This window comes from Thamnophis elegans, chromosome 9, assembly GCF_009769535.1.
Source record: "Thamnophis elegans isolate rThaEle1 chromosome 9, rThaEle1.pri, whole genome shotgun sequence".
Taxonomy (NCBI): Eukaryota; Metazoa; Chordata; class Lepidosauria; order Squamata; family Colubridae; genus Thamnophis; species Thamnophis elegans.
This window is the reverse complement of record NC_045549.1, coordinates 26578034-26590729: the sequence shown is the minus strand read 5'-3', so window position 1 is coordinate 26590729 and position 12696 is coordinate 26578034. Positions and strand designations below refer to the sequence as shown.

General features: G+C 36.1%; 1 protein-coding gene across 1 annotated transcript in view; it reads right to left on the bottom strand.

Annotated features, from left to right (window-relative positions):
- The window catches only part of ANK2 (ankyrin 2), a 187696-nt gene extending 184872 nt beyond the window's left edge, over positions 1-2824 (bottom strand). Inside the window, 1 exon segment of the mRNA XM_032224365.1 lies at positions 2702-2824. Coding sequence (XP_032080256.1) covers positions 2702-2785 — 84 coding nt within the window. The 5' untranslated portion in view covers positions 2786-2824.
- Positions 2825-12696: the final 9872 nt, after the last annotated feature.

The following is a 12696-nucleotide window of genomic DNA, read 5'->3' as shown; positions in this document are numbered from 1 at the left end:
AATAATTTGAAGGATGGTGAAGAAGATGCACTGAGCTAGTTACACTATGAAGGCTTACTGAATACCCAAGAGATGAAACTGGCCTACAAAAAAAACCAAAGGAATAATAGAAAAGAAACATGACAAGGCAAAGTATTGCATGGCCAGTACAAAACAAAAAACAAAAAAACAGGCGGATAACAACAAGGCCTGGCAATAAATAAGAGCAGGAAAATTGAAAAAACAGCGGAGTCAGTTCTGACTGCAGAAGACCAAGCCTTAAGAACAAAGCCAGAATTGAGAACCTACAGCAAATGATGCCTCTGTAAAGGAGCTGAAGGAACAGTGAACTCTCTAGTCAGCTTCTTAAAATCACACAGAATGACTACAAAGTACAACACAGCAGACGTTACAGAGGCACTGAAGTATCTGCAAGAAATATCACTTGTATGCAAGAACTGATGGGACTACAAAATACACAAAGTAATAGAAAATGAAAAAGCTTAAAGTGGTCTGGAACTTTAGAATGCAAGCGTACAAGGTTTAACAATTATTGATTTTTTAAAAAGACAAAATAGTCTGGATAGTGTACACTGTAATACTCGGATGCAACAGAAACCAAAAGGAAAACAATTGGAGACAATTACAAAATACGAAGATTTGCAAGCAGAAGTAGAATGATTGTGGAAAAGAAAGGAAAAATATTACCAATAATAATAGTCATCTTGGGTACAATCCCAAACATCTGGAACAGCACTTGAACACCATCATAATTGACAAAATCACCACAAATCAAGTGCAAAAGGCACCTTTACCTGAAACAGCTTACATCCTGTGACAATAACTTTAACATCATCACACAACATCTGCCTATCCCAGATGCCTGGTGAATAAAAATGCCAAATCTATTCTGAACATCTGGTTGAGTATGTGACCAGTCATGATATATAAATAATTTAGTGTGTATCTTTTGAAATATACCCAGACATTTACATATATAGCTAAGGAATACACTTTGTTAGCACCTTTGAACTGACTGATATTAAAATATCAAGGACAAAGTTGTATGCCTAAAATTATCAGGAATTATAATGAAAAAATACACCTATTTAATATAGTAAATTCCACTTGGATCATTAATAGATATTTTCATTGATATTGGGATTACTAATGTACTTTAAATGTACTTTAAAATAAATTGGATCTTAGTTTTTGTAAAGGGGTAAACCTATAATCTGTAATAAAGTGAGATAAATACATTTTGCTTAGGTATGAAAATCAATAATTCTACGGTATACTACAATAATCTTCACTATACAGCAAGGTGGGGTCACCATATCTTTTGCTACTTTTGTTTTCTTCAGTTGGAGTAAAAAGTATTCTTTCTATTATTTATATTTAAATGTCTATTTAAAATTAGGAAGTTGATACATAAGGATGGAAAAATTCATCTTCCCATTTTGAAGGGTTTTGACAAGTTTGTTTTTCTTATATCCTGATGTACTGAATTCCTCTCAAGTTCCTAATTAATCAGAGGTTTATATTTTGGAAATCTGTGTTATAGCATTGTGTAAATTCTACACAAACATGAAACAAGATGTATCATTGATTATTTGCTGTATTTTTCTACTGTGGGTTATATAGTCTACTAGAACTGAGCATCTTCTTCAAGATATAACTATGGAGTTTCATTATAGCTACTCTTGTAGGAAGATATGTGGTGATAGGCAGCATGATATTTGTTCTGAAGTTAATTTGCATTTCTGCATTCTATGTTTACACACCAATAAATGTAATCATGTAGCTGAAGCAGGTTTTTTTAAAAAAAACTCAATGTAAGGACAGATGAAGCAGTGTAAATATTAATTTAATAATACCAGGAACACAATCATACTCAGAAATATATAGAAATCAGTCTCACCAAATATAATGCAATTGCTTCTGAGTAAAAATGCATCTCATAGCCTGAAAATATTTTAATAAATGCACTCTTTCCCATAGAGATACTGAAAGCTGGGTGTGGCCATGTATTGTAGTAGCCTACTATCACCAGCATTTAGTTACAGGATTTAAGGGGGGGTGGGATTATTTAGCTTTCTGTAGTTTTTTTTTACCTGTCTGATTAAACATATTTGAAATAAATCTCAAAAGATAAGAAAATACCTGCATTCAAATCCAGAAAAAGCAAGGTGACATGCCTAACCATTCATTCACAGTATTATTCTCCATCACAAAGGTATTATCTTCTTAAAAACACAGAGCATGATACCACAAAACTGAGGTTTCAAGGCATAACAATAGTAATTGAAGAAACAGGCAGCAATGTGTTTTTAAAAGCCCTTTTGTTCACTGCAAATTGGGATTAATATTTGTATTGTTCAACATTTAACTACAGTCAAAATCTGTGTTTTTAATCAGCAAATTAGCTATTTAACAGCAATGACAACAAACCACTACTACAGCCTTTACACACCAGAGACTTCTACCCGCCATAGTGCCTTTAATGATTACACTGCTGTTACTGCTTTCTTTTTGCAAAATATCACACAGGACCATCCACCAAAAACATAACCATGTTTTAGACAACAGGAAAATCACTAATGGTATGAAAATACAAAGGTTGGAGGGCTGCTGGAGCCTACACCTTCGTTTTTTAAGACTTCAGACCACTCCTACTGCCTGACTCTTCCATCACACATCTTGCTTTTCCCATCTACGTTACCTTCTTGGGTCTTTTCTTTCTGTGATTACTTCCATTATACTTCTCCCCACCATCACTCTTCTGAGCTGCATCCTCATTCATCATTTTGAATCCCTCTTCAGAGCAAAGAGCTGTGCCATTAAACCCTTGCAAACATACAGACTATCAGCAAATATGTCACTTACTGGATAGGAGGAGGGGGTAGAGGGGGAGGGAGGGAGGGAGGAGGGAGGAGGGAGGGAAGAAGACATGAACATGATGACGTTGCTATGGTAGCAGCTACCACAACTGTTTATCTGACTGCATTGTTAAATCTGATTTATCCAATTAGCATAGGAGCTTGGTTCTCTTACAGTACAAAATGTTTGAATTGAATGTACAGAGTTCAGAATGGGACTGAGAAATAAGTGTGATTACAATAGAGGGAAAGATAGGTGGAGAAATATATAGATAAATATGATAAAACCTCCATACAAATCTGTCACACTACTGAGGTCACTATAGCAACTTCTCTCATTTCTATAAAACAAATTACATGTTTGCTATGTTTTACCCTATTATACCTGTTCAAAATAAATTTTCTACAGTATTATTTCTTTTTGCATGAAATAACTTTTAGTACATGAAATGTGTATTGTATTAGTGGAACTGGTACACTGTAATGGTTTTTTATGATATTAATACATGGCTGGAGTAATTATTTTATTTTGGTTTTTAAGTCCTTTAAATCCCACATTGAGCAATTATAATCTGTGCTTCCTCCAAGATTAAAATAATATAGGAAGCAGATTATTACTCCTAGGTACTAATCAGAAAGCTGGTTAGAAATTTTGAAAGACAGATGCCAAAATAAAAATGGAAGCTGGTTTTGAAGACAGCTTCTCTAGTAGCTTCTGCTAGTCCACTCAAAAACTGGTCTCTTCTTCAACTTGGTAGTACTTCTCCAGATCCTGGTTACTTCAAGGGGAAAAAAGATAAGCATTCAGAGAAGCAAATACATTGACCCAGTTCTGAATCAGTGCAATCTATCCCAACATGTCAGTCCTTCAAATTAGACCAGATTAGAAGACCAAAATTATGAATATTAGCATTTTGAACTGCATATTAAAGAAAATGATAATAATTATAATAGTGTTTGAGGAAAAATAAATGAGAAAGCACCATAGATATTTCTAAAATAATCTCTAATTTCTTAATTGGTGTTTTTCCCCATCTACATCCCTACATCTCATAAAAGATGCCATAAAGCATATCTCTGAAATATTTATAGATCTCAGAAAAATTCAAAATAGCCTTGGTTTTTAACAGATGTATTTTTATTTAAAAATTGAGAGATCAATATTTATTAACATTTCTCCAGCAAACAAGATCCTGGTGTAACTCAACACTATTTTTCTGTACTATTTCTTGGGAATTGTCATGTCCAAAGAATCTCATCAATAACATTTTTTTCCGTTACCAACCATTCTTTCCCCCCTGGATTTTAAATAATTCTACTTGGTGAAGAGTTCTACTTCGTGGAAATTTACAATTATTCTGCAAAACTTTAAAATGGAGATTTAACTCTTGTAAAAACTTTCCTTTGAGGGGAGATTACTGAGTGGAGATTATTAGAAGCCAACATTGAGAAAATGCCAGGAAGGAACTTTTGCAATTGGGTCTATAAGACTGTTGTTGTTGATGATGATGATGTTGTTACAGTAATATCCTAGGAGACACAATGTCACAAAGGGTTAATGATCCTGGAATAGCTAGATAGAAATGGCCTGCATTCTGGCAGTTTGAACCCGGTTCTGTGAAATGGAATGAGCTCCTGCTGCTTGATTCCTAGCTCCTGCCTACCCAGCAATATGAAAGCATGCAATGTTGTGAATAGATAAATGGGTATCACTTCAGTAGGAAAAATCTGGCTGCATTTGTGTGCGCAGATAGCGGAAGCTGGCATTGAGATTAGCTAGATGCAAGGCATCATAGCATAAGTTGAGGCGAGACTGGCAAAAGAACCCAGAAAAGCCAGCAACCTGAGCGCCACTAGATAGTATATGTTCTGACCTAGGCTTCCAAGATAGTACAAAGTACATGCTTAGATCCAGCAAACCTCTTTTTATTTCAACGGATGTGAATTATGTTCATTCACAGCCCGTAATGAGTCACAAATAGTTTGTAAAGAGTCCAACTGAAGTCTGCCAAAGTCTTTTGGGATAAGGCTGATAAGCACCCACCTTTATCTCCCTTGAAACGCTGTCGAAGATCTAACTGGCAATTAGCTTTGCAAAGTCACAGGGAGCACAGAGTCAAAACAGAGCTTCAGACTTTAAACCAACCAAAATGAACAAAGTTTTTTACTGCAAAGGCTCACTTGCCTTTGCTCCTCCTTTATGTCTTATGGGAGGGCCAATCATCTCCAAGCCTTACTCCTGAGTTGCCCCTTTTGTCTTAACTGTTCTTGCCTTCTGGCAGCTCTGCACATGCACTCACTGGGAACTCAGGCTCCCCTGTTCCTCTGCCTCGCTGATGTCTGACTCTGGAGGCTCCGGAGGCAGCACATAACTCCCAGATGGCCCTGGCCCCCTCTCTACTTCTGACGCAGAGCCCTCATCTGAGCCTTCCCCAGACTCCAGGACTGTCCCATGTTCCTCCCCAACCTCCTCACTGTTTGACTCTTCTGCCAGCTCCACAAGCCACCGGTGTAAAACTAGTTCACTCCCTTGCTGCAGCAAAGATAGGCACACAAGCGCTGAACGGAATGAAAAAGCACTCTGGATTGTCAGTATTGCATTGTGTGTCTAGCATGTGTAGATTTTCCTGACATTAATTATAAATAATAATAAATAATCTCCTGCTATTGCATATAATTGTCAATGTAGGGAACAGTTACCTAGTTCTAGAAGATATTAAGGTATATCAGGAACAATGTAAATATGAAGCAGGAAACCCCATTGAAATATGCATTTGCAAGAGGGGCAGGGGAGGTAATGAAGACATCCCTTCTCATTTGCAAGAAAACTGTTGGTGGCCCACAGTCATGACAAGACCAACTGAAAAGGCAACTTAGGTTTTCTCTACTGGTTGGAAGAGAAGATCAACTGAATCGTTTATTCTTTCTTCCACTGTCTGAAAGAGAAGATTGTTACCAAGGCAAGTTAGCATTTAATGAAATAACGTACTTTGCAGAATTTATGTCTCATTCCATAGAAGTAAGTAGTCCCATAAGACTTTTCAATATTGACTATTGAAAGCAAAGATGGCTTAATAGAAAATAGCAAATACAGAAGGGAGACCATATTATCTATATGTCAGCAGCAGAAGAGATAGTGTTCCTATCACCACTGTCCCTGGATTAGACTGGAAACATTTCTGAACATTTTCCAGCTTTCTTTATCAGTATTACATAAAACTCACATTACATCATGTTTTGTTCGATAACGTTCAGCAAACTGGTAATAAAAAAAGACCAGGAAATACTACACAATCTTTCATTATCCTGCAGCATGAAGTTTAAAATGGTAAAACAGAAGGTAGATTTCTTTCTATAAATATGTACACACACACACACCTCTGTATGCGTGGATATAATTTCATTAGGTACTTTATATAAATACAAGATTCAAGTAGTCCTTGAGTTACAACCACAATGGAGCCTGCCCATCATAGTCATAACTTATGAAGGTCATAGAGCAAGTCAGTCACATGACAAGCCCATTTTTTTTAAAAAAAATGTGGCAGTTGTTAAACAAATTTACAGTTAAGTGAAATGCAAAACTCTCACAAAAAGAGTCATGTGAGATGCTGCCAACAGCCGAAAATGTGGCTTAGTTGCCAAGCACCCAAAGTGCAATCATGTGACCATGGGCGCAAGTTACCTTCAGAACTTCAAATCCAGATCGTAAGTGTTTCAAGTAGATCTATTTGACCTTGCTAAGCGACTGTTCATAAATCAAGGAGCCCCATACATACATATTAAAAAAAAATTATGAAATTTTAAAAAAGAGAAAAGCAAAAGTGCAAGACAGATAGAAAAATCAAAAAGAAAAAGGTATTTAAAGAGACGTTATTTTAGTTTTGATCAAACGGAACAAATTTGCCATTTCTGCGAATTGTATTTTCTTTCATGATCCACTTTGCCATTGTGGGTATTTCAGTATTTTATATCTTTGTGCACATTGTAGTTTCAATGAGGTACCATATGAAACACCAACTTTCCATAAGTCTTTTCTAATTGGTAGTCCATAAGTCCAAAAGAATTCAGGTTTCTTTTTTTTTTTTTAATAATAAATGTTTTTTTAATTTTAATTGAAACAAGTACAGCATCTTTCTTTACATCTGTAGAAAATGTATCAATCGATTACAGATCCTCCACGGTCAACAAACATAACTCATATTAACTTAAGCATTATTATATATCCATTTTCATTTGACTGTAATTATTATTTAAAAATATTAATACAAGTAATAATCTTGAACAATACCTGCACACCAGTGGGAAAAGAAAAAATCAAAAAGAAAAGGAAAAAAAAAATAGAACAAAAAATAAAGACAAAAATGACAAAGAACAAGGCAAGAAAAAAGAACAAAACACAGGTATCTATTATAAACAAGAAGAAGTATATCAACTGGTTACAACATGCTTTGGTGCTTCTCTTCCATTAACTCATATTAATTCAAATATCTTAACTCAAATGTTTACCAAATTAGCATCATTATATCTCCAGTTTTAATTACCTATAGTTATTTAAACATCCTTCATCCTTAGCTATGCCAAAGAATTAATCCATAACACATGCTGACATTTCATTTACTTACTTAAAAAGTCCTCTTACATCAAATCCTCATATCCTATTTTAGCTGAGCATCCATAATATTTAGTTATATCATATATCATAACATTTTCCCAGTATTGATTAACATTTGATTGTATGTATTTTATTTAGTTTTGTTTTTTTTTAAATCTATTTTATTCATTTTCACATTCCATTTTACAATCACTTATATACAGGGTATTTGCTATAAAAGAAAAAAATATATATAAAAAAATAAAAAAAAATAAAAAAGAAAACACAACTCATCATTCACAACCCCACCTGACACTTCCATCCTCCATACACCCCATCTACCCCCTCCAACTTTCCTTTCCTCCCTCTAACGCTCCCCTCCTACTTCCCTTTCCCCTCAAACCTTCCTTCTCCCCTTACTCCCAACACGCCCTCCTTGCATTCCCCTTACTCCTTCCTTACTCCTCCCTCCTCTTTCCCTCTACCTCCCTCCTTGGTGTATTCCTTTATTCAAGTGTTGTTTATTATAATCTGATAAAAAGTAAAATAAACCAAGGAAAAAAAATATATAAAGAAAGAAAAGAGAAAAAAAGGAAAAAAAAAAGAACAACCGTATATAAGTGCATTCTTGTTCTTATTGCGACTATGTTAACACCCACCCACCCACCCCCCATAAATCCCCATCCCTACTCCTCCCAACTTCCCAGGGCCCACACCTGGCACTGCCTTCTATCTAAAGTATCTTATGTTCGTATGGATTAAAAATAAAAGTAATATATTAAAGGAAAAAAAAACCAAAAAGAAAAAAGAAAAAAAAGAAAAGAACAAAGAAAAAAGAAAAAAGAAAAAGAAAAAAAAAAGAAACTCTTTGTGTTAAGCTCAGCCCCCCATCTTTATCTATGCTTAAATAGTATAAGTCATTCTATCTATATTTTATTCTCGTCTCTTGCTTCTTTGTTATTTACCCCGACCTCCTGTAGACTCTCCCATTCCTCTTCCTTAACCTTGTATTCAGATAAACATTTATCCAAATTTGTATAGACATCAATATACAATCTAACTCAAACATAATCCCTTCTATTAAAATTTAAGCAGCGTGGATCATTCCACATATTCAAATATTACTTTACAGAAGAATAATCAAACTTTCCCTTTCTTAACCTTAATTTCAAACAATAATTCAAAATAATCTGACCAAACTTTCCCTTCTTAGTAAAATTTAAGCAGCATGGATCAAGTATTACTTTACACAAAAATCAGTTTGCATTCTATCTTGAAATGATCCCGACCAGCTTTCCCTTCTAATAGGATTTAAACAACGTAAATCATTCAGTATATACATTCAGTATCACCCCACCAATATACGTAAATCATTCCGCATGCATTTTACCCTCATCCCTTGCTTCTCAAATATTTACCACTATCAAATTTATGCAAACATTAGTTTAAAATCTAGCTCAAAATAATTTCACCAAGCTTTCCCTTCTAATAAAAATTAAATAGCATAGATCATTCCACATATTCAAATAATAGTTTCAGCAAGAATCAGTTTACCTTCTATTTTAAAATAATCTCTTCAAACTTTCCCTTCTAACAAGATTTAAACAGCGTAAATCATTCTGCATGCATTTTACATATATACATTCAATATCACCCCACCAATAAATTCCGCTTTTTCTGCCGGAGAGAGGTCGCAAACCCCCATTCAATCCACAACTTTAGTGAATATTTTAGAATGTCTAAATCCTCAAACTCCGCTTTTCTGCTTCTCTGAAGGAGGGGGAGCTACCCCCTCCATCTTGCAGCCATGTGGTCTGTTGCTTGCCTTCTCCTTCGGCTTGTCTCTCCTCTTTTCCAAGTGAATCAGGAAGTCCCGCCTTCAAAGTCTTGTAATAGAAATCTCGAGCCTCCGAAACAGAATTGAGATGAAGTCTTTGATTCTCAAATGTGACCGTAATGCCGGCTGGGGCCTCCCATTTATATTGAATCTGATGATTTCTAAGCTCTTTAGTTAAAAAGGTATAGTCCCTTCTTGCCTTTAACATCTGGAAAGGTATTTCTTTGAAGACAATCAAGTTCTGGCCATCAACTCTCAAACTATTATTGTAAAATTTTTGCATGATCGCGTTTCTGGATTCTTTTGTGGAGAAATATATAATTATGTCACTCGGGAGCTGTCGCTGTTCCGCTACCAACGAATTCTGGCGATAAATTTTCCGAATCTGCCAATCAAAGTTAAGTCCCGGGCTTCCCACCGCATGGCTGATGGCTTCAACAAAGGTCTGTTTCAGATTCTCTCGCTCCTTTTCGCGGAATCCTCTGACTCTTATTGCAAATGCCTTCTTATTAAAGTTTATCATAACGAGCTGTTCTTGAGTGTCTCTAATTTTTTGTTGTAATATTTGAATATTAGTAGTCAAATTAGAATTAGCCTCTTCCAAACTTTCTAATTTATTCTCTATTTCAGCAGTATAATCTGACAGGGCAGACACGGCTGCAAACGTATTCGCCTTCATTTGGTCAATTTTAGACTTTAAATCACCATATAGCTCCAATACAAATTCCTTAATTTCTTGTTTAAAATCATTAAACATTTGGAAAAAAAATTCCTGTGTTAAGAATTCTCCAGTAGAGGGCGTAGGAGACAAGGGCTGCGATGCCAGTGTAAATTCTTTAAGTTCATTCACAGATTCTTTAGGCACATTTGTAGAGAGACGCTTCGATTTTGACCTGGGTGCCATTATAAATAAACAAATAAACAGCGCTTTCGCTCCCCTCTGTTTCCAAAAAAACAAAAAAAAAATTATTTTGTTAAGGAGCGGTCTGCAGGAAGGTAAAACCGGCTACGTACATCCCCTATCAGTCACCAACGGAGAGAAATCGCCATTTTGAAGTCCGTTTAAACAAAGAAGCCTCTAAGACAAATGGTGCTGGTATTTACGATAGTAATAAAAGCATAAATCTCACAGGGGTGGGACCCGCCCGTATTAATCTTAGCTTCAAACAACTTTGCTTTGTCCTGGGGGGGGGGGGTCGCCTGTCTAGGGCTGCCAAAAAAAGGCAGCTGAGAAGAACTGGCTGGAGATAAAAGCTCCGCTCACGCTGGATCTAATCTCTGTCCACAGCCAAAAAAAAAAGAGAAAGGCTGTGAATTACGAATAGACCCTAGCACACAGAGCTACTCCCTGCCCCTTTATGCCAAAAAGGGGTGATATCTATGATCTTATTTAGATATACAGACCAGATCTCTGAGAGGAGCTCGGTTGAGCCCTCCTCGGCGACAGGCTCCTCCCCCCGGATCGCTCTATTTAGTTTTTATAATAGTGATAATTATTATAATTAATACTCTTTATGTATAATCCAAAAGTGTTTTCTCATATCCAATTGTTATTTATCATGTCGACTCCACATTATATACATTACTATCAATATCAATTATTATTCAGCTATATCTGTTACAAAAGGAGCAATTAGGTTAGCTAGATTTCAATTGTATTCTTCAATCTATCAGCCAATTCCACATTATATACATTACCATCAATATCAAGAATTCAGGTTTCTTAATTACTAGTTTTTAAAATACTTTAGGTCATTGTGTATTCAAGTTCACCACACATGGTAAAATGTTCTTTGGTGTTTTTTACATTTTACATTTGCAACACTGATTAAAAATACTTTATACATCATAGATCAGGGGTGTCAAACTCGCATCATAACGGTGATGTCACGTGGCCTATCGGGACTTTTTCCCCCTTTGCTAAACAGGGCATGGACAGCGCGTGACACATCCGGCCTGCGGGCAGCGACTTTGACAACCCTGTCATAGTTAATTTCTCTGAAGACACATACCAATTTTCTTTTCATGAAAATTCCCTTTTAAATTATAACACAATGTAATTTTTAGTTCTTTTAAATACATTCTTTCCCATTGGTCCATTTGTGAATTATAACCAAAATTCCTAGCCCTTTTTTATCATACATTCTTTAACTTGTTCTCAACAGAAGTTTGTACATTTTAGCAATCACATTTTGTACACAATCATTTGTACATAATTCATTTCAAATTTCATCTTATGTTGTTCATTCTAATATTTTTTTTTAATCTATATTAAATATCTCTCTTAATATGAGAATATATGAGACTAATTGAAAACTAAATCTCCAATTTCTCCACTCATTTGTGTTAAGGATTCTTCCAATTTTGGATTCATAATTTCTTTCAAATTTCTTCGATTCACGGTTCATGTTATCTAGATCTCTCTTAATAATTCAGTCACTGATGCTGCAACTTCTTCCCCAATTCTTCACACATCCCTTGTAAAATTTCTGGCATAATCCATTTTTCTCTTATTTATTTTGTTAATAATTCTCTATTTCCTTTGGCAGCTGCCAAAAAAGCTGATGTAGACCTGAGCTGCATCAACAGAGAGCATCAAGATCACGAAAAGCCGTGATCCTGCTTTATACCATTCTAGTGATGGAATACTGCAGACAGTTCTGGTCACTACGATACAAAAAAAGATACTGAGACCCTGGAAAGAGTAAACAGAGAAGAGCAACAGAGGTGACAAAGAGTCTGGAGGTGTTCTGACCTAGGCTTCCCAAGAGCATGAAGCAAACTCCTTGTCCTCACAAAAAATCCTTTTATTAATTTACTGTGAATTCTACCCATTCACATCCAGCAAAGTCTTTCAAGGGAGGATTTATGGACACAGACCTTATCTGGCTTGGAAAGCTGACAGGCTGATATCTGCAAAACTTGGCAAGGAGTCTCGGAGAGTCACAAACCAATAAAGCGAATAATTGTCTCCTAAAAACTCCACTCCCCTTTCACTCCTCTTTTATTTCCTCTGGGAGGGGCCATTCATTGTCCACCTGTGGCCTTACTCCCAAGACAAAACCCTGTTCTTTAACTGTTCCCTTCATCTGACAACTCTGCACATGCGCACACTGGGAAGAGGCTCCAGCTGTTTGTCTCCCTCACTGATGTCTGACTCTGAAGACAGCTGATAACTGGCATATGGCCCTGGCCCTCTCTCTGTCTCTGACACAGAGCCCTATCAGAGCCTTTTCCAGATTCCAGAACTGAACCATGTTCCTCCCCAACCTCCTCACTGTATGAATCTGCTGCCAGCTCTGCTGGCCACTGGTGGGCCATAATAGGAGGCTAAATCATATGATGAGTTATTGAGGGAACTAGGTGTATCTAGCCTATCGAAGAGAATGATTAGGGGACATTGATAA